At 33.0% G+C, this 24356-nt stretch overlaps 1 protein-coding gene across 1 annotated transcript; it reads left to right on the forward strand.

Moving 5' to 3' along the window:
- Window positions 1-1223, forward strand: LOC140444289 (uncharacterized). The gene is made up of 4 exons (XM_072536039.1): window positions 1-206; window positions 268-403; window positions 459-553; window positions 719-1223. The coding sequence occupies exons 1-4, from the start codon at window positions 1-3 to the stop codon at window positions 1221-1223; spliced, it is 942 nt and encodes a 313-aa protein (XP_072392140.1).
- The last annotated feature ends 23133 nt before the right edge of the window (window positions 1224-24356 follow it).

Consider the following 24356-nt stretch of genomic DNA (forward strand, 5'->3'; position numbering starts at 1 on the left):
ATGCCTAAACTTAGAAAATATGATAAGATGAAACTTATAGAAGCTGTTAAGGATGTCCAAAATGGCACTGAATCATATAGAACAGCTGAAAAAAAATATGGAATTCCGAAGTTCACTATAGAATTTAAATTAAAACATCCGGAACATAAAGATACACTTGGACCGTCTCCTATTTTAAGTTGCGAGGAGGAGAATACTCTGGTTAGGTAAATCCATTTAATTTATCTTAACCCATAGCATTATTTTATTTTACATTCAATATTCCAGATGGATACAAGAAACTGCTTCAAAAGGTTTCCCCAAAAAGGCTAACGATTTAAAAAGCAGCGTGCAAAAATTTTTAATCGAAAATCCACGCCCCAATAACTTTAAAGATAATCGACCTGGAGATGGATGGTTAAAAGTAAGTCACCAAAAAAATGTATTTTAATCTGTATTCATCGTTTGATTGTTTTTAGGGATTTTTGAAGCGACATCCAGGGGTTTCTAGAAGGACAAGTGAAGGTGTGACGGCAGCTAGCGCTTGTGTATCTGAACGAGACATCAAAAACTGGTTTAAAAATATTGAAACCTATGTTAAAGAAAAACATTTAGAAGAAGTTCTAACTGATCCATCAAGAATTTTTAATGGAGATGAGTCAGGATTTCAAATATGTCCATCTACTGGAAAAGTATTTGCTATGAAAGGTTCCAAAAATGTTTATAACGTTGAAAAAAGCTCTTCAAAAGAAAACGTCACTGTGATGTTTACGTTTTCAGCAGACGGTAAAATTTGGGTGCCTATGGTTATTTATCCTTATCAACGTATTCCTGAAAAGGTTGCTACAGGTATTAATCCTAAATGGGGTGTGGGCAGAAGCGATAATGGTTGGATGATGGCAGAGACATTCTATCAGTATATTGCGAATGTTTTTTACCCACACTTAATTGAAAATAATATTAAGCTTCCAGTTATTCTTTTTGTAGATGGGCACAAGAGTCACTTAAGTTACCAATTAAGTCTATTGTGTAATGAACTGCAGATTGAAGTGATTGCACTTTATCCTAACGCCACAAGGATTTTACAACCCTGTGACGTTTCTACTTTCCGTCCATTAAAAGAAGCTTGGCGGCAATCAGTGAGAGAATGGGAAGAACAGCATCCAGGAGGGGTAGTGAATAAGGTTGTATTTGCTTCTATATTGGAGCAAGCTATAAAAAAAGCTGTAAAACTGAAACAGTAGTAAATGGTTTCAAGGATTGCGGATTGTTTCCATTTAATGCAGATGCTATTGACTACACAAAATGTTTAGGCAAAGAAGTAGTAAAAAATTTAATCATTTCAGATCATCAAAAGAAACCCAAGATGGACTATAATACTTTTGTAAATATCTTAGGTCCTGAAAAAGTTCATAGCTTAGAGAATTTAAAAGAAAATCCAAAGAATAATCTACCTAGCGATGATAATTTGAATTTGTTGTTCAAAATTTGGAATTTTTTTGAACATGATCCAAAACATTCGGATAACCCAATGGTTCTAAAAAATAGAGACACAAACATTAATATTATTCAAAATGTGGTTATCACATCTCCCGTTAAAAATACTGAAATAAAAACATCAGAACAGAGTGGTATTGAAAATGTAAATATTTCTGAGAGTAGCAGTACCAATGATATCCATTTTCAACAATATAAAACTAATGTTTATGACTTACCCTCTACAAGTAAAATTATTGTTAAACACGAATTGTTGGGTAACTTTTTAACTTCTCCTACTGTACCGGAAAGAAAAAATAAACGTAACACGGAACGACTTCCTTTTGCTATTACATCTGCACGATATCAAGAAATGTTACGGAAAAAGGAGGAGATAAAGAAGAGCAGAAAAAACAAAAACAAGAAAGGAAACGGAAAAGAGAAGAAAAATTAACCATAAACCAGTGTAGCAAGAAAAAGAATTCAAAAAAAGTCAAATGTTTTATTTGTTCAAATGATATTCAATTGAACAAATTAAAATGCGATGACTGTAATCTTTATTATCACGAATCTTGTATTCCTGTTAATCATAGACAGCATATACCTAACGATGGTGATCTATTTATATGTCACAACTGCTTCAATCTCCAGGATAGTGATTCTGATGCTAATAACAGTAACCAAGACAGTGAGGATGAAGACATTGACGAACTTTTCACTCAATACAAAGAAGCACAAAAGCATTTATAAAATTTAATTGTGTCAACTGTATATAGGTACCCCATACCGCACAGAAATCTTAGCTTTTTCCTGTAATTTTCATTTGTTTCTAGTTTTTTATTGTGTTAAAGCAGTCGTCCAATAACTAATTTTGAGTGTCCTGTAACTAAATAAACTGTCCAATAACTATAATTTTTGTAACTATTTTTAATAAATATATATTGACAAAAAATATTTAACACCTTCTTTAAATCCTTTTATCCATATTGTAATAAACTGTTTAGACTACCTTTTGTATAAATTTCAATTCAATTTGCAGAGAACAATGTGAATTACGAATTTTTAAAGTTGAAATTTTCTTAAGTGTCCAATAACTGTATGGTTTACCCTAATACCCTATGTGGTAGGCAAAATATTTTGTTACAATCTAGATCAGTATCTATTGAGAATATTATCTGGAAAATTGCGAAAATATAAATGAATTCTGTCAAAATATGATTTTATCTCTAATAAGAGTAAAACCCTTACAGGTAGATATAAGTTTCCCACACTCAGAAACAACAGTTTTTTATATTTGCTTTACTAACCCAAAAAGGATTAGATATTTCTCAATTTCTTATTCACGCTATTTGGTAAATTCGACCCTGGTGACAGACGTCGTTTGTATCAGTCCCGAATACAAGTTGTTGAGTGAAGAGCACGTTCTTTCTTTTGTCAGAATTCAAGTAGTGTACGTTCAATAGAGAAATTCTGCGGAACCGCAATATACATCTCAATAAAATTAAAATTCGACCAATGTGTCAAGTCAGATAACAACATATCAATCTCGTATTGCTGTTCCCCATTTATAATTCAGGTAACATAAATATTTAGAGAAAAGTTCAATGTACATTTTATAGTTATAATCCTATGTTGATTATTGATTTATTGCTTTACATAATTATTATTCTACCAAAACAAATGAAAATACTTCATATTTTAAAAGTAGTTATACAGGGTGATTAATTAATGGGATAAAACCTCAGTAGATCCACTATAATAATAGATAAAGTATGTCCACTCTATCTTTTCCCATGCATGAAATTATTCACGAATTACGTTTTATACTAGGTCTCTTTTTTACTCACAGAAACTAATATTGCAAAATTAAGCCACTTGCCTATAGAAATCACAATAAGTTAAACAAGGATCAACAATATGGCACGTCTTTGATACATTGTTTACTGTAAATTTTGACGTTTATAATTTTTATTGACAGTGACTGATTAGCTCATTTATCGTGTTTATTGATTTATTTGAATTTATTTTTTTTTGGTTTTTCAAATTATCATAGATAAAATTATACATAGATTGGTAACAGGGATAGCCAAGGTCAAATCACGTTCGGATTTCGCTCCCATTGGTTTGGTGGCGCTGCTAGTCTCGTTCCTGCGCGGAGGGAGTGTGCTGTGGTCAATTCAAAGTTGAGTTTAGACAAATACGGCGCCATATTTGTATTTGTTTTATTTTTTGTAATTTATTTTATAATTTAAATTTTTTTATATAAGTAGTGCAAAAAGGTACAGTTTTAGACGATTTTTGATTATGGCATCGAACACGTTATGCGTTCCAGATTGCATGGATACTACTCGCAAGCATTACCGTTTTCCAAGTCCACGAAATTATATGGATATGTTTGATAAATGGGTGAGTGCTGTTAAGAGCCCTAAATTGTAAATTTATGCGACTAAAATTGTAGTAAAATGCCCTTTGCAGAATTAGGCTTTTATTCACATAAAACTTGACATAAGAATGACAAAAAATTATTTAAATACTGACCAGTTGTTTTCACAACATTAAGAAAACTAAATTATACTACACTTGGCTTGTATTATTAATATTTCTTGTAACACATATAACATTTCTTGTAACATTTTTATAAATAAAGGTTTTATTTTATATTTTATTCTTTAATTGTTTTATTCACTTTGACATTTTAATGTAATGGAAAATAAATATAGTCTCAACATAACAAGAAAACCCATAAAGTATACGAAAAATATTTATTATCGTATATGATAAGGATTTTTCTTGTTATTTTAGGATTATACCGATTTTCCTTTACTTTAAAATGAGTTCACAATCCTAGGCAATATTACTAAACTTTTGAATTTAGCGCCATGTATATGTAGTTACGCTCGCGGTCACTCGGTGATGCGCCAATCATTGTTTTATTCGTTAACACGGAAGTTTCAATGCTAGGTGGTAGTGTGCTATGCAAATTATTTAGCTTGTAGTTTTTGGGTATGGCATTTGAATTATATATTTTCAAGCATAATTATTGTTAGAACGACCAACTGTTGCTCTCTTAATTAGAATACTTCCAGTAAATATTTATTTTTCAGCTAATGAAAAAATTAATATTTTCTAATCTAGAAATTGTTATTATACGACATGAGTCTAGCCATAGTTCCGTCGAACGGAAACTTATTTGTAAATTTTCGAGATTACTTATTCTTCTTCTTAGCCTTCTGTCGTCCATGTTTGGACATAGTCCTCTCCCAACTCCTTCCATCGTTCTCTATCCTGAGTAACATATTTCCAATTTGTTCCGGCTATTCTTTTAATGTCATCAACCCATCTCATCTGTGGTCTTATCAGATTACTTATTATTATTATTAATGTATGCCTGAAAAAACGCTAAATTCTCAAACTTGTGTTAAATATATATGAATATTTTTTTGAGTTAGAAAGAAGTAATGGAGGATCTTTGAAGCCTTTTACATCTGTTCAAGAGGTAAAATATCAAATGCTTGTTAATTAGTTTCTATCAAAGAATTATTTTTTAAGAGAGTTGTCGCTTCTTTAAAAATATCACGGTGGACAATATACTCGATAAATAAAGGAAAGAAAACAATCCCGTCCTTTCAAAACCAGGCAAAAATAGATGTCGTCTTAAAAGTAACACGACTGATAAATGGCAGTACGGAATACGCTGTATGATATGTACCAACAGAGTAATTATTGATTTCTTTAGTGTAAATTTTATGATAAAGAAGAACCTGGGTAGGTACTTGAATTTTCATGAAATTTTCAATCTACTTATTTTTGGCTATAAAAGACGATAATGAATTCTTTGTTTTTTTCAAAGAAGCATGTTATTCTGCGGGTTTCACCTGTCAATTAAGAGATAAAGAAGTAGTGGGTATTAGCAAATCATTGCCTAGTACATTGTTAAAAGACATCGGATTTAGAGTCTTAAAGGATGACAATCGACGAGCATTAGTTGAGCAAACTAGTATTGCTGCTCTAAGAGCCAGATTCCTTCGTAAATATATCGAAAATGTTGAAAGTCTATTTACTCGTACAAGAGAAGTTGTTTTTTAAGATGAAACTTGGATTTAATCCAAAGGAAATAAAACAAATTCTTGGCAAGACAATAGTGCCAAAAGTGTCCAAAAACCAAGAAGTTATGATGGTAAACGTTTTGTGATTGTTCACGCTGGTTCACGCAAAGGATTTGGTTCGGGAGCAAATTTATTGTTTTGTTCAAAGTCTAACGTAGCTGATTATCATGGAAAAATGAACAGCAAACTTTTTACCAAGAGGATAAGAACACAATTAATACCTAACTTAGAAGAGCCATCATTGGTTGCAATGGATAATGCTTCTTACTACAGTGTATATGACCCACATTTTTTTAAAGCTGAATTACTACAAATAGCCAAAAATAACATAAAAGAAAATATATATGTTCTTGAATAGTTGTTCCGAGTATATAGTCATGAGGTGTTGAGACTGCCTCCTTATCACTGTGAATTTAACACAATAGAATTAATTTGGGAAAATTCTTCTTCTTCAAGTGCCATCTCCGCGGCGGAGGTCGGCAATCATCATAGCTATTCGGACTTTTGAGACGGCTGCTCTGAAAAGTTCATTTGATGTACATCCGTACCACTCTCTCAGGTTGCTCAGCCATGACATTCTACGCCTCCCTATGCTTCTCTTTCCTTGGATCTTTCCCTGCATAATCAGTTGGAGCAAGGTGTATTTCTCTCCACGTGTAATATGTCCGAGATATTCTAATTTTCTTGTTTTTATTGAATTTAAAATTTCCATTTCTTTGTTCATCCTTCCCAGAACCTCTTTGTTTGTGACGTGTTCTGTCCATGATATTTTCAGAATTCTTCTGTATACCCACAGCTCAAATGATTCCAGTTTTTTTATTGATGTCGCATTCAAGATCCAAGATTCCATTCCATAAAATAAAGTCGAAAAAACATAGCACCTCGCCAACCTAACTCTTAGTTCCAGTTTTAAATCCCTGGTACATAGAACTCTTCTCATTTTGTTGAAATTTGCTCTAGCCTTTTCTATTCTTATTTTTATCTCCTGATTGTAATCATTTGTGGAGTTAATCATTGTTCCCAGGTATGCATATTTGTCCACTTGTTCGACGTTGGTTTCGTTTATTAGAAGATTCTCGTTATTTCTTTGAGTTTTCGATATTCTCATAAATTTCGTCTTCTTGACATTCATTGTTAGACCATACTCTTTTCCATACTCTGCTATTCTAGTCACCAGTCTCTGAAGATCTTCAATATTTTCGGCTAAGATCACAGTGTCGTCCGCATATCTAATGTTGTTAATGGGAACTCCATTTACCTTTATTTCAGCTGTTTCACCCTCAAGAGCTTTTTTCAGGACCTCTTCGGAGTAGGCATTGAAAAGAATTGGCGACAATACGCATCATTGTCTTACTCCACATCTAATCTCAATTTCTTCTGACAGCTGTTCGTTAATACGTACTTTTGCTCGCTGTTTATAGTATAAATTTGATATGATCCTGAGGTCGTTGTAGTCAATCTTCTTTGATTTCAGGACATTCATTAAATGTTTATGTCGTACTTTATCGAATGCTTTATTATAGTCAATAAAACATGCGTATATATCTTGATTGACGTCCAGGCATCTTTGTATTAGTATATTAAGTGAAAAAAGAGCTTCACGTGTTCCTAGGCCTTTGCGAAAACCAAATTGTGTATTATTAACGTCTATGTCCAGTTTGTGATATATTCGGTTATGGATGACTTTAAGTAGTAACTTTAGTGTATGAGACATTAAGCTAATGGTGCGGTAATCGCTGCATTCTCTTGCGTTTTTCTTTTTAGGGAGACAAATAAAAATAGATGTTAACCACTCTTTGGGTAATACGCCTAAACTATAAATTTGGTTTGGGAAAATTGCAGGTCGTATTACGACTTAATTATAATTATTATAATATAATTAAAAATTAATAAACCCAAACTTAGTTGACTAAAAAATACAAGTTATAAAATTAAGAAATTGAACCTGCTATTATACAAGTTAACTAACAGGAATTTGGTGGTAAAAAGGAAGTTGGTGGTAAATGTTCTAAAGACCCTACCAGATCGAGTCCCTTTAAGGATGCTCTGACGTGTGTTAGATTCAGGGTGAAAGGCTGCATCCTCACACACTTCTTTCAGAGGAATCCTACTCACAGATGTAACCATAGCTCTCTGCCTACCAAGTCCACCTCTTCAATGGGACTACTCATGCGGTAGGACCTTTCCAGACCGGTGCATTTCATGAATAGCCCATCTTTTCTTTCTCTCTCGCTCACCTTTGCTGCAGATTCCTCTCTAGTATTTTCTTATTTTTGATTATTTGAGTTACTGCCGCCAATATTGCGCCGTATCAGACACTCCACGTTCTGCGCAGTTTCTATTCACTACCTTGCCTACTCTTTCTGGTTAGGCCCTTGTCCTGTTAGGAACTGGATGAAGAAATATATAGTGTCTGCATTTTATCCAGTATGCAATATTTGTTGCACTATGTTATGCTGCTATTCCTAGCTACTATTTTCTCCTGCTCATCCTTCCCGTAGGTTTCCGCCCTTTTTTTCACCATCAGGTAGATAAGTAACATCATTGCGATCACTTGTATGGCCACCATTGATGTTGTTGTGTACACATGTGCTACCTTTGGCTTTTCTTTGGGCTTTTTCTAGCAGTCTCCTGTATTTCTTTATACCGGTGCCGTCTGTATAGAGTACAGTAGAGTGGACCACTTCCATTATCTCCTTTTGACAGTCCTCGGTCCTCCCACATTGGGCATAATCCTTGTCAGCGCCGAAATTATCTCTTCTGCCTTGCGAACGACGTACTTCACGTGCTCACCAAAGATTCGCCTCGTATCGCCTCGACTACCCACTTCACCAATGCACTTCACCTTTTTAAGATCTTTTCTCCCCTCCGGTGGAAAAACTATATGGTCTCTAGCCCTCGGACCCTTAAGGATCATAGCATATCCAAACTACAGCAAAACAAAAGGATACGCAAAGAATATGACATATTATATCAGGGGTTAATCGACATGGCCTAAAACAGAGGAAGAAAAAGACGAAGCAATAATATTGTCTACAACCGAAGCTTTGCCGCTTTCTGTTACCTGGAAACGTTTGTTTGATATTTCTCTACGTTAAGTCCGTCCATATTATTTCTTTTTTATTGGCTTTGATTTATTTCCCACCATTTTGTATCAATCTATAATTAAATGCTGAAATCTAGGTCACCAACAAAAGATTGCACTATGTGTGCATTCTAATACTTGGCTATATATTACATTTAAAATAAATTAACATAAAATCTATTACTTGAAAATATTTTAAAGTATACCACTTCAGATATGTAATTAAGTGCACGCTATAAATTAAATTATTAAGACGGACGAATATTTAAAGCCTGTTATCATTTTAATGGCTACAAATTTTGAAAGGCCAGCTTGCATAAATTTCTTCTGAGATAAAAGTTATTGCCTTTTTATGGATATTCGAATATTTTACGGCATTTTTATCACTGATTTACTTTTTACACAAGATAAATAGCTTTGTAGAGCTACGTTTTACATCCTCACGGTGACAACTTTATCTGGGTCATCGTGAGTGTTACATGAAAGCTCAAATTTAAGCTTTTTTATCTATACATTCTGTTTTCTGTACAGATAAACGGTAACGTTTTATGCTGGATAAAAATATACTTTTTATTTGGAAATAGATGAATAAAATTTATAGATTTATACGAACTATATAAATATAATATATATATATATATATATATATATATATATATATATATATATATATATCTATATATATATATATATATATATATATATATATCTATATATATATATATATATATCTATATATATATATATATATATATATATATATATATATATATATATATATATATATATATATATATATATATATCATCGGTGGTCGCTTAAAGGTAGATTAACCTCCCACTACAGTGATATTAATTTATCTAAGCACACTTGTGCTCTAGCACAAGTGTGCTTTTACTATCAAACATAAGGTCAATTTTAAAGAGGTTAAAATTCTTTGCAAAAATAATTAAAACTCAACAAGCTCCTGCTGTCTGAACGTGTGAAGGTTTTTCTGTACGTTGAGAATAATTATTTCAGTTTTAAAGTGAATTAACTAAATTTTGGACATTTACACATAAAGGTGTAGTGTATTAGTGTATTGGAAACTGCTGTTTACTCTAGTCTACGAGTAAGCGTAAAGGTATTATTTAAAATCTGACTATAATTTTTTTTTTTTTTTATTTAAAGGCAGCCGCATCAACCATATTGGTTATTAGCGGATGAATTTAATACAAACAATAATGATTACAAATAACAAATAAATAACATACTTATATGTGGTTCAATATGTTACAGTCTCTTAAAAATTTCACAATATTTTCACTGGTACACTCACTAAAAATGTCCCTTATAACTGATGGGATTTTATTAGTTAGTCTTTCAGTACTATATTTGGGACCCTCCGTTAATACGTGTTTCACTGTTAACGGCACGTCACAACTCGTACATTTTGGTTGAGGTTCCTTCTTCATGAGATATTCATGGGTGAGTTTGCTGTGTCCTAATCGGAGCCTGGTTAATACAACCTGAAGGAAACGGCTAGGGGCGTTGTTAGTCCATCGTCCAATATAATTGATTAATATAATCCTGACTATAATTGTTGCATTAAACTGTTTATTTTGTTTATTTTTGAATCTTTTTGTGCTCATTACCTACTTATCAATGCAAACAGCCGTTAATAATATAGAAAGGTGGTCCAGGCATATTGGGCTTTCCTTCTCATAAAGTAATCATGAAAATCTTAAGTCTGTTTTAGACTATAACATAAAATGATATAAGAAAATGGTATAACAGAAACTTACACGAAATGATTGTGTACAATATTAATACAAGAAGTTTTGTGTATTACATTGTCACATTTTGGTATCAAAATATGTTATGTGATTCTGCGCATTACATGCTAAAAAAGTCCTTTTTTTAAATTATTATGTTGGTGTACATGTACTGTTAACCTCAATGTTTTTATTTTCTAAGTTTCTCTTTCTCAACATTTCACTCAAGTTATTTAGAGCAACATTTCTCTTATGTTTATTGTGGTAATCCTTATATTGTATATTAAATAAACAAGGGTTAGACTCGTATCCTTCTATTAATAGTATATTGCTATCCGTTGACCAAGACATTTTTTAAATTATTCCAAAGGAAACGCAACGAGGCAACTAAATCCAAACCCAAACAAAAACAACAGTTATAACCTCAGAAAAAGCAACGTCTTTATTATGACATGACATATGACATAACCTAACTGTGTTCCATGGTTCCAAAGGCGAAAAAAGAAAAAGAACCTAACTGGTAACTGCGCATGAGTGTGTACTAATAATTGGTATCAAAATAGGACATGTTCTAATTTCTATAACATTTTTTGTTAACAGACTTTGTTTTCTGTTTTACATTATGTCAAAACTTAGTATACCATTTTCTTATATCATTTTATGTTATAGTCTAAAACAATCTTAAGTTAGTTAAAATTCATAGCCCTATCTATATAAATATTTGGCATGCTATCATTAAAAAATCATCAACTTTTGGAAAATTCTGTACCCTGGGATCAAAAATAGTCAACTCCATTTATAGAACAATGGAGATAAACACGTATATGTGACAAACACAATAGACTGGCATTTCTTGATACATTATTATTTTCTTACTAATATATGTGTGTAATTTATTAAAGAACAACATCGATTTTATCGTTTGAATACCTTGATGCACAGAAAATGCTATTATTAAATTGAATTTTTCCAGTGTTGAAAATTTGGTACTGGATATCAAAGGATTTGACCCCTTTTGAAAATTACAATAATGGATTTGCCTAAATCTGAAAAACTAACAAAATGCCACTATAAACAGGTACGGATTCTGCCATTTCTTATACTATGGTAGCATGCCATGATACTTTCAGATTTATTAATAGGATTATTAAATAAATGCAAACTAGTACTACAAATATTTATTGAATTAAAAAAATCAACACTTTATAAATATCAAACTCGTACACTTTCGTCGTTTTGATCATGATAGCAGCAAGGTTTATCTTCTTAATAATGTTTAAATAAAATGCTAATTTTGTGTTTTCGACTTCTCTATTAATCCAGTCTACTCCATAGTGTTTCTCTAATAGCTTTTTAACATCTGCAATTTCAGCAGCATTAACTGAAACTCCAGTTGTTGGTCTTTTTAGTGTAAATGAAGATAATGTTAGATCTTTTTTAAAAGACTTCGAGCGTTGCTAATATCGGATTTATAAACTTTTCGCCGGAGACCAATACAGATTTGCGAGAACGTGTGATAATAAATCTTTTACATTTTGTTATTTGGAAATGAAAGTTTTGGGTGTTTTTCAGATCAGCCTTCGCCATATCTTTAAAATCGAATGTAGATATATTTGAAACATCGTACGTTGTTGCAGTTTCTTCAAAAACTTTTCATATTCGTGTGGAGATATAATGATCTCCATCTTTTTAAATTTTTTTTCCATAAACCCAAACACCCTGTCAGGGGGAAGATATGAATGTCCCGTTACTGGAAATATCAACTCTTGTCAATTGTATCAACCTCTGTATATCAACTTCTGTAGTCAACCAGTTCATGCACATTGTTAAAATCATTTTTAACAATGTGCATGAGTTTTTATATTGATGAGTTTTGATGAGCATAACAATGAGTTTTTATTTTGCCCCCCGCAACCGTCAGAGGCAAGACGCAAAACTTTTATACTCTGCAAATTAACATTTTTTAAAAAGTGATAAACACAGCTTGCTACCTCATTAGAACTTTTTTTTGTGTTGGTTTTCTGTCCAGTAGAAAACATAAGTATTTTCTTTACTAAAGTGATCGTTACTTCTACCTTCCACAATGGTAAAATTATAAATATATAAGTGGCGTGAATAATAGGCAGACTGGTCAGGAACTTTTGGGGAGAACTTGGTTTTTCTGGCAGTCAAACGTTATTGTTTTCAAATCCGGCTTCTTCTCTTTTAACAATTGATAAAAAGCTTTTGCCCTTAGTTTATGGACTCGTTTTTCCACAATTAAAATTGTCTTTTCATGCGCATTTTGCTCAGACTTAATTTGTCCGTCCAGCTCCAAACACTTAGAACACACGTCTGTTCTGGGACTTCCAAATCCCAAATTAAACTTTGTATTGAATACATGACGAAAATATAAGAGCTTACAAAGAGTATTTGGATATGACTCGGTACATCCTGTTCATTTTGGAGATATTGAGTTCAGAAGGTAAATACTTTCGAATCAGTTTTGCTCTATTGTAATGAGATTTAACACATTTAAAAGTCTTAATAAATTGTATTATATTACCTTTCATACTTTGACACCGTTGTTTTTCTATCACCACCTCTAGTTTCAGTATGCATTTCTCCGGTACGATGATAACGATTAAGGACTTCCCTTATTCGGCGCCTTTCATTATCAAAAGTATTTTTAAAAATGTACTTCTGCATACGGGTATAATTTGTGCTTCACAAGTTGTAACAAAATATGTAAATGATAATAATCGTGTTCCAATATTTAACAATGAAACTGTCTTGATAACTTTTCGTTTTTTGTGCATACACAGCATCATGGAATTGTTTTATATCTCGCATGGTAAGCTTCTGACAAGAGTATGCTTTAGAATTATGTTTACAAGCTATCTGTTCTGGCAATGATGGGACAGAGTATCTGTAAGAAAAAATTTATAATAATATTTGAAACCGGAGAGATACCATTATTTAATTATAAGGTTTGTTCCAACCTATCACATTACCGTTCTTGAATGGTTATGAGTATGAGCAGTAACACATTTTTCGTTACTGAGCATACTCGTAACCATTCAAGAACGGTATTTGTGACGGGTTGGAACAAACCTATTGTAGACATTATTTTAAACGTTTTTTTTTTATTTAGTATATCCCTAAATTGGTCTAATGTTTTAATGCAAGAAGTTTCGCGTATAAAATAATTTTGAGTACAGCCCTGCTTTTAGTATACAGTTGTAAGATGGAAAGTTTCTTACCTTTGTCTTTGTAATTTTACACGTTTAGTTTCTTCCTGTCGCTTTGTTCTTTTTCTACTTTTGTTTGGCGTTATTTCCTCTATCGAATTATCCATATTTCAGTAATATTAACTCACTTTTACAACAGAAAATTAGAAAACATCCTCCGCGTGATCGTTAGTCTACAACAAGTACCAGATAACTGATTCAGAATTTCAGACTAAATTTGAACACTGATTTTTATAGGCAATTTGTAAGCGTTAATACGGATTTGGCCGGTATTGAACATTACTATTCTGAAGGCTCGTTTTTAAGTTTTCACCATAAAAGTACATTTTCTTAATTTTTGGATTTGACCAATTTTGACTCCAGGGTACAGAATTATGAATAGCCGAAGAAGAAATAATAACTTCTATTTAATTTTTCTTTGAATTTCCCATAAAGTTAAAATATAAAACCGAACTCGTATACGTTACGCTTGAAATTTAACTTAGCGGCATGTTTTCCAAAATTGGGTTAAAATATTTTCGCAAATGCCGCGTCGCCTCGACGTCTCCGCGCTGTTCTTTCATCTCTTGGACAGATTGGAGTCTTGCGAATTAAACACATTTTCTGAACTATTTCTTTGCAGGTTGTCATGGAGAAATCGATACCTGACTCTCCAATATTTTTCTACTGCGGGGAGAGTTATAGAACTTTTTAAATAAAAAATAAAATTTAAGATATTTTTGGATATTATATAATTTTGGATATATAAGATACATGTTTTTTATTTTTATGCTTGCACAACTAAATATAACTGGACAACTAAATATAACTGGAGATGAAAAGGCAAATGATTTCTAAATATGATTGGAAAAAGATGGCTGACTCTGCCACATTCCATATCTCATAAATTTCCTCTCTCCTTTTGGATGCTAAATTCACCTAGATTAAGTTTTTATTATACTGTTAACATTAACTTCTACACTGCTACCAATCAGCATACATGGAAACATAGCTGCTACCATTTTTTCAAATACTTTCAAAAATTAAATTACTTTTTATTACACACAACTTAATTTTTTTACCGTTCAAATTCACTGGCATACAATCTCTTTTCAGCTTCAGATCTTACTTTTTTTACGAACAGGAACAAAAAACCCCTTTTCTCTGGCTTCAAAATTGCATCAAACATACAACTACTCCTACCATTCTCTCTTTTCAATCAATCATATGGTCTATGGTTCATTCGTTTGTTCTGACTGACCCTGTATAATTAAAAATAATTTTAAATTATAGACGTCTTTACTATACATCAGTTTTCTTTAAAACATTGTTTTATATACTTCATAATTTAGCCATAATCAAAGAAAGCCAGAGATTTGTCGCACTCGGTATATATTGCTATTATATTTATAATATCATAGTCATTTCTCGCATCCTAGTTTTTATCCCTTTCTATCTCGCCAGGCATCATCATGTAGATGCCTTTCGTTCAAGGCTTGGTCCTCTTTTATTTCACTGAACTGGTCTAAACTCCATCATTTTGTTTGGCCACCTGTCCCCATTCATACTTCTTACAAGTCGGTATCATTTCAAACTCTTAACTTCAATATTGTCAATTATTGTTGTCTCAATACCCATTCTTTTCTGTATCTCATTATTTTTTATTTTGTTGTGAAGAGTCAGCCGACAACAATGCCTTTAAAACCCCATTTCCATTGACAGTAGTTTCTTTTTTTTTAAACATTTTGTCATTTGTGAGAGCTCAGCTCCGTAGGTTGCGATGGTTTCGACTATGGTCTTGTAGATTCTGATTTTTGTATCTTTTTAAATTTTTGTGTTCCACAGCACGACTTTTAGTAGTTTTGTCACCTGCTTACTTTGTCCAATTCGTTTCTTAATTTTAGTCTCACTAGAGCCCTCTTTAGTATTTGTAACTCCAAGGTACTTGTATGGCTTAACATTCCTAATTTTACAGTGGAAGCAGCACCAGATTATTTCGATCTGCTTTTCCAACAACTAGATATTCGGTGTATAGCTAGACAGAAATGTCTACAAAGGGATTCCCGATTGCATAGAAGGGCATATGAAGAACTCAGAAAATATGCAAAGAAAATATGTAGAAGCACAAAGAGAGAAATGTTGAATAGAAAAATACAACAAATTACAGATTATAATAACAGAAGGGAGACTAGAAAATCTTACAAGGAACCCAAGCAATACACCCAAGGATACATAACAAGATCAACAGTTTGCAAGGACAAAAACGGGGCAATTATCAGCGAGAAAGAGGAAATAATGAAAAGGTGGAAGGAGCATTTTCAAGAGCTGTTAAACCCAGAAAAAGAACAAAACGAAGATGAAGAAATAATTCACTACACAGCAGAACAACTAGTTGAGCAACCAACATTGGAAGAAACGATAAACGTCCTAAAACATCTAAAAAATAACACAGCACCTGGCACCGATATAATAACTGCAGAACTGATAAAGAATGGTTGACATGCGCTATGGAGGCGTATCCATGAACTAATCGACCGCATATGGACACTAAAAGTCATCCCAGAAGATAGGAAAGCAGGAATCACACTTTCTATGTACAACGGGAGAGACAAACGACTCTGCAAAAATTATAGCGGCATAACTTTTCGGAGGAGATGATTGTTGAATACCAATGTGACTTCAGACCAAAGAGGTCAACTATAGACCAAATACATATGTTAAGGGGTATACATGAAAAATGTGTTGAATATAACATATCTATTTACAACTTAATTACATCGATTTTAAACAGGCGTTTGATGGAGTAGATCGACAAAAGATGTTAAAGCCACTATCTATATTGGGGATACCCAATAAGTTAAACTTATACGAATGACTCTGGAGGGTTCCATAGCTATGGTGGGATTAGATGGAGATATGACGCAGGCCTTTGATATTGAAAATGGAGTTAGACAAGGTGATGCCTTATCAATAACACTTTTTAATCTAACTTTAGAAGCTGTTGTTAGAAAACTGGATATAAATGGCTGTATTAATACAAGATTAATGCAAAAATGCGCATATGCGGATGATGTTGCCATAATAAGCCGCAACAAAAGGGTATTAAGCGAAAAAGTTATAAAACTGAAACGAGGAGCTGCTACGTTTGGTCTATATATAAATGAAAGCAAAACAAAATATATGGAGTGCACAAAATCGAATCAATATGAGAATCTGAAGGTAGACAATCATACCTACAAATATGCCTCCACTTTTCACTACCTAGGCTCAATAATAAATGACAACAACAATATCAGTTAAGAAATACAAGCACGGATTCTTAGCGGAAATAAGGCGGTAATAAGTGCTTTTATGCATACAAAGACTTAATGAAAAGTATATTACTGAATCGTGAGTCTAAGCTTAGAATCTACAAAACAGTAAATAGACCAGTGGTCACATATGGATGTGAAACGTGGACCCTCTCAACCACAGATGTAAATCAACTGAGAATATTTGAGAGCAAAATACTAAGAAAGATATTTGGACCAACCCAATGCAGCGATGGTTCGTGGAGAATTAAAATGAACCACGAGCTGGATGAACTAATGCAGAGCACAGATATTGTTAGATTTGTAAAGCCACAAAGACTAACTGGCTTGGTCACTTAGAAAGAATGCCATATAATGTAAAAGTAGTCCAGAGGGAGGTGGAAGCCTCAAGAAAACAGGATAAGAGGAAAGACCCGTAACAGATGGATAGACGACGTAGTGAAGGGTTCTAAAAACCAGGAACATCAGGAAGTGGCGAAGGAAAGTATCCGACAGGGCAGAATGGAAGAACATTGTTAAGCAGGAAAAGAGTCACAAAGGGTTGTAGCGCCATTAGAATAAGAAGAAGATATTCGGTGTTTTCATATATATTGTCAAACCCTAAGCCTTATATTCTTCATCAAACTTTTTGATCCTATATCTTACATCATCCTTATCCTCAGCATAATATGAAGGTTTTACTGCTTCGTAACCTTTCTTAATTCTTTAGTAATGGGAAATTCTTCAGAAAGCTTTTTGTGTATCTTGACACTAAAGGATTTTTCACCTAAGAAGACCGCTTTGCCATTAAATGCTGGTAACTTTATTACTAGCGGACCAGATAAGCGGCGATATATTTTACACTACCTTTATGAATAACATTTTACTGCTCTGTTGTTTCAATCAGCACTGCTCAACAAGTTATCGTTTATTGGTTCATAATTTTATTGCAATGTTAATTTTTTTTAATTTCTTCTGACGTATCGTATAATGTAGGTTTACCCAATAATTAAAGTTATGCATTTACAAGAACATATTATTTGAAAAATAAGGAGTAAATACCATGTGTCATAATAATTGTAATCTCAGGAAAAAAGACAGTTAAGATTTTATACACACTTAAAAAATTTGTTATAATAGTAATGTATTTTTTAAATCCACACAATCATTGAAAAATGATTCATGCTGTTTAAAATATCTTTCTGTTAACGACACTGTCATCGACAAAGTAGATCAAATTCAAACGACATCATATTTCTCTTCTGTTTATCGTTAAAAATTAATTGATGGTCGTGGGTTGTATTTTTGTTTTTTAAAAATTTAGCAAAACACATAATCAGCAAAAACCTTATTTAAAACATGCGAACGGTTTTGCAATCACAATCAATACAGTGTTTATGCTTGTTTAGCATTGGCTGTTAAATAATTTGTGTTCGATTGTTTCATCTGTTGTACAACCCTCGTCCTTTTTAGGGTGTAGTAGTTGTATATAAGTACCTATTTTTTATAGTAGTGTAGTGAAGCGGTACTTTAAAGCAACATGAGTAATTTGGAAGAAAATAAAATACAGTCGAAACGTAGAGTGTTATCTCCAGAAGAACGGCGTTTAGTTCTAAAAGTCGAAAGTTATTTCAATTTGGAAAAAAATAATATGGGTCCATTGACATCTGTTATGGCAGTTCAGAAACGCACATGCGATGCTTGCGGTATCTCAGAGAGGACATTCCGAAGAATTAATAACATGAGTGAGGATGAAATAAATAAAGTAAGCATTACAAGAAGAAGATTAAACCATTCTCTTTTATTGCATCATGTATGTATCAATTTTTCAGTGTCATTAGAACCTTCTTTACTTCAGTTGATGTTATTGAGTTTCCTTAATGAAAATATTCAAGAATCATATTCAAGAAACTAAGGTTAAACATATGTTTTATTACTATTATGGCATACTATAATTTGGATGCCTCGATAATCCGCAAAGGATCTTGTTTTTGCCTGTCTTGATTAACTAGGCCCTACTGTGGGTCAAATTAAAATACGTCTTCTATAACTTCGACATACGTTACTAATTTTTAAAAGCTAAATAAACTTTACGTAATTATATTTCAAATACATACAAAAACACAAATTTGGGAAAAATACTTATTTAGTACATATAAATTTTTAATATACAATGAACAACGTCAACGGTACGCTGTTGTGTGTGTAGTGAACGTCCAGACTAAGTGATATGGCTCTGTAACTAGCGGCTTGGATTATCTACTGCTCTTTTCTACTGGTCAGGATTGTCATAATGTACGAGATAATTAAACAACTTCGTTATCCTATGACTGTTTTACTGTCTGCGATGGTCAAATCAAGCCAAATATCTAGGAGTAACGTTGGACACAAAAGTTAACCTTCACAGAATACGTGAAAAAAAAAACGGCCCAGAAAGCTAAAATAATTAGAAGTTAACTCTCATCATTAATAGGTCAAAAGAGTACACTCAGATTTAAAACAAAGATTAGGATGACAAACTGTATAATTTTACCAACACTAACATTCACCTTGGGTGGATGGGGATACATTTGAAAATCGAACAGAAACAAAATACCAATAATCAAGAACCATATAATCAGAGAGCCTCTTAATATACTTAAGTACGTTCCATTAAGGTACGTATTTAGAATCCTGAGAACAATGGACGAAAAAGCACAGGTGATTTTCAACGATCTCAGGAACCATCCTAGTATACTATTAAGAGAGTTGACAGATTATGACGAAAACCAAAGGACAGTGTATAGGCGGCCCAGACAGTAGCTAGCTGAATATAGAGAAGACCCATAAGAACAGTAAAGAAATGATAGCCATGCAGTATTCGAATAAAAGCAGTAACAGAAACACACAAAAATACCCTATCCTTATATTTTATTTCTTTTATTAAGTTATTTTTATTTTTAATACTTATAACCTTCTGTTACAGCAGCCATGAAAGTAGAGTGAATGTTGATCAGCAGCACAGGCAGAAAAGCTGTTCAGCGAAAAGGCCCTTCAGGTAGCTCAAAACGACCAAGTTCGTGAAACTTGAGCATCGATGTCACGTATCGACAAACGTGGGCTTGATAGCCAGACCCTTCGGGCGCTCAGCCGACGCGACGAGGAGAACAAATATTATTGTGCCAATTCCGCGGCTGAGTGACCGAGCACACACAATCCGGGCGGGGAGTCGCCGACTTAGGTCGGTGACTCGTTGTCCGGAACACACATTTTGGGACACAAGTCCAAAGTCATGTAAAAATTAACTTCAGTCATTCATAGGCAAAAAAGCTTTTCTAGCTACCCCTAAAATCAGGTGGCTTAACCACATAAAATAAAACAGAGAATGTCCCATTACCCAGGACGTCCAAAGTATTTTTCAGTACAAAGCCTCCTCATTCGTTATGTCCTGCGATGGGGAAAGGTGGTTGGTTATAGCTTGGAGGTCAGATAGCTACCACTCCATTACGAAGTGTGACTGGTTTGATCTTTAGACATGTGGGTCCCACTGTTCCATTGGAACACACATGTGACTCGGAGCTGGGGTTCTACAAAAAAATTGTTGTGTGTGTGTTGAATGTGATTTATTTATATAGAAGTTGATAAATTATTTATAATCACAACCTGGCAACAGCGTTATCGGTAAAACTTAATTATCGTTTCTAAAAAATTAATGCCTAGAATATTTGGCAATTTGGTATTTTTGGTATATACTTTACAATATAAACTCCTGGACAAAATTAACGCACCACTCATATTTTTCTCAATAACCTTTATTTATTGATAATTTACTGTACGACAAGTTGCCTATGGACCTTGTTTAACAGTTGTTATATAAGCTAATAATAGTCTTGTTTTAACAGTAATTTGTATTTAATTTCGTTTTAGACCAAAAGTGAGTTAAACTTCTCATAAAAAGTGTCGACTAAAGCAAAGTGTTTGTGAGAAACAAGCTTTTTATTGTAATGTTTTTCATAGCATGCATGTTTGGAAGTTCATTTGCATAAAAATCAAATAAAAAAATGAACCGCCAAAGAAATTTGTCAATGGAGGAGGCAGTGCGAGTATCGACTCTCCTAGATGAAGATATTCAATAAAATACGTTGCAGGTATGTTAGGAAGACATCATTCCACCATCAGTCGCAAGATGAAGCGATATAATGAAAAAGGGTCGTACCATCGAAGATCAGGGCAAGCGCGAAAACGTTACACTAATCAAATTGATGATCGTTTTTTGAGAAAACTTGCTCTTAGAGATAAGAGAGTCATCAGCAAATTGCTAAAAAATGAACTAGCAGATGTTCGAAATGTCGCGATGTCGTCTCAAACAGTTAGAAGACGTTTACATGAAGCAGAATTGAGCAACAGGAAATCGATTAAAAAACACTTGCTTACCAGATAACACAGGGTTCAGAGATTGAATTTTGCAAGATTACTTCAAAATTGGACCATCGATGATTGGAAACGAGTTCTTTTCTCCGATGAGACTAGAGTAAGCCTAAAAGCTCCAGATGGTCGTGAGCGTGTCTGGCGAAGGCGAGGAGAAAGGTTTGGCAGCTGCAATATCTCTCCTAAAGTACCTTTTGGTGGTGGCTCTAAAATATTTTGGGGGGGAATTTGTTTTCAAACTCGTACGGAGTTGGCACCGAGGTCTATGAATGCCCATTATTACTTAGACAACATTATTGTCGAACATGTAATGCCTTTTGCTCCGTTTCTTGGACCTAATTTTTTATTCATGCAAGACAACGCTCATCCTCATAGGACTCGACAGGTTATTGGCTACCTAAGTGATGTTGATATTCCATTATTAGAGTGGCCATCTAACAGTCCGGACATGAATCCTCTAGAGCATCTATGGGACTATCTCAAAAAAAATATTCGAAGTCGTAGACCCCCTATTGCCAATCACAACCAACTCATTGAGGCCGTTATTAAAGAATGGGATAATATTCCGCAAGCTTTTGTTGAACATTTGATATCAAGCATGCCTCGACTCATAAATGCAGTCATAAGAAGTAGAGCCTACACGGTATTAGTGTTGACCCAGATGCATTTTATTGGGTTACTGTTCGGCTCACGATTAGTTTACCGTGAGATATATTTGACATAAAATACTATTTTATCAAATTGAAATAATATACGACGACAATTTTGATAGAACTTTTATTGACTAAGCTAAACGTGTGTTCAGAACTGAGTTTCGAATGATACTCCTAAAAATACATTACAAAGCGTCTAACAGAAGCCCCTAGTGGAGGGGAGGTCGTTTCTAAAAACTATAAAATTTTATCTTGGGAAAGCAAGTATTGTTCTTCTCAAAAATACTTAAATACGGAGCGGGCACGAGAACAATGAACCGCTGGATTCGACTAAATGTAAATGTTAAAACTACCTAATTTCTAAAGACAGGGATTATTATCTACAAATTTTCCCCAGAAATATGTAAAATATAATATGTAAATAATATTTTAATAGATTTCTGGAAGCTAATTTACCCAAACTTTAAGAATTACCGATATCAATCTAAAATAATAAAGTAAAATCGACAAACAACATGAAGTAAATTATAATTAGACGAAACAGTTACTTTACTGATTTTTTTCTTTTTGCAATTTGTAGTTATGCTAGTTTATTTACGCATTTCCGGCAAAAACAAATTTTTAAAGAAACAATAAGGCAAAATAAGGTCATGATAAAGTCATGTTGGACTTATTTGTAGGTGTTTATTATTATTTCAATGTGACTTAGTTTTATTTTGTATTCATATTGTAAATATTTAGATTAATTAAAGTGGTGCGTTAATTTTGTCCATGAGTTTATTTTACTGTAATATATTCATGTTTTTATTACTTCATTTTTTTCCTTAGTTTGTTTTTATTCATATATTTTATTTATAATTAAATATAACTACATATTTTAATACTATTAATAATTTTGATATTAATATAAGAACTATTTTACTTTTGTAGCTTTTGTATTCATATGTGAAGTTTATAATTACTGTTACAGTTTTTTTGACTTAAATTAATTATATCCTCGGTTTTAAAACACGAGTAAATATAGCTTATTGGGTGGTATTTTCCAGAAGTTATTAATCTCAGTTAGTGTTTCCTGCTTTTTACCGACTTTCCGACTTTTCTCCGAAAAATACAATTAATTTTTGATGTATGGCGTTATTACTACTTACTGTTGTTCAGTTGCTAAATAAATATACGTTTTGATAGTTTGAAAGGTAAATAATATATATTATAAAAATCAATACACTGCCCAAGAATTTCAATAGCTTTTAGATGATAAATTGATGCAATCTGTAACTTAAGATTTCTTTTAAATATTTTTAGCTGTTTAATAGTATATTTAGGGTGAGATATTTATATGATGCATGAATTGCCAATATAAACCCATTTTTAAAGGGTAAAAAATAAATAAAAAGACTTATTCACAATTTATTATTTTAACTACGACGATCGGTTTCGAGCTTTAGAAATACAGTCCATTCTCAACTCCAAACCTTTATCCAAGTTACTTAACACATTCGCCACCAACCTATTTTTAGGTCTGTCCAGTTAAACTGATTGTGGTTATACATAAAAGAAATATGCCACATCCACAGTTTTTGGGGAGAAGTATTATGATTGAACAAGGAATATAAAAAAAATGTTTTGGATAATGTCTAGTTTATAGTGTACTTATAAAAAATCATTTATTTCTTTAACATTAACAAAAATAAAAATTATTTCCAATAAAAAATTAAACATAGGTTTAATTGTCTTTTCTGTGCCACTCAGCCAAACAGGGTGTAACACATAACGCAATGGGTTGTCCATCACTCCCCTTACATTCCTGACATGTGTACCTGGTGACAGCTCTTTTTTTGCTTGCACTGCACTGTCGACATATTTTACACTTATTTTCTTTTTTTAAGTTGTGTTCCGCAACAACTTTTTTTCTGCTTGGCCATTCTGTTTGTCCCAATAAATGTTTGATCACTTCCTCTCTAAACTGAAGGTACGACATTCTTGTTTTTTTCTTGACGTGTTTCTATTTTTATTCAACAGCCAGTTGCCATTCCACATGCACATATCTACTAAGTGAAAGAAAACTTTCATGTACCATCTCAAAGTTTTTCGTGGTGTGCCATAATATGAAGTCATCTGGTCAATTTTGTCAATTCCGGACATAAAGGAATTGTAGTCGCGTATCATTACTGGCTTCAATTTTTTCTGGCCTCTACAATTTTCAACTTCAACCAATTCGGAACCATGCTTGGATGAAATCATTATTACATTTCTCTTATCTTTCCATTTTAATACTCTTATTGGACCCCTTCTTTGCCATACGACTTCTCCTTTCTTTAATTTTTTTGTATTAGCACTCTTTGGGTTACTTTTTCTATTTTTTCTTAATGTTCCATAAACGTAGGTCTTCTTTTCATG

Source organism: Diabrotica undecimpunctata, chromosome 6 (assembly GCF_040954645.1).
Source record: "Diabrotica undecimpunctata isolate CICGRU chromosome 6, icDiaUnde3, whole genome shotgun sequence".
In the NCBI taxonomy this organism is placed as follows: Eukaryota; Metazoa; Arthropoda; class Insecta; order Coleoptera; family Chrysomelidae; genus Diabrotica; species Diabrotica undecimpunctata.

Excerpts from the sequence above, each read along its gene's own strand:
- LOC140444289 (XM_072536039.1), top strand. The coding sequence starts at position 1 with ATGCCTAAACTTAGAAAATATGATAAGATGAAACTTATAGAAGCTGTT. Across the intron at positions 207-267 it reads GAGGAGAATACTCTGGTTAG|ATGGATACAAGAAACTGCTT; the intron begins GTAAATCCATTT and ends TCAATATTCCAG. Across the intron at positions 404-458 it reads CTGGAGATGGATGGTTAAAA|GGATTTTTGAAGCGACATCC; the intron begins GTAAGTCACCAA and ends GATTGTTTTTAG.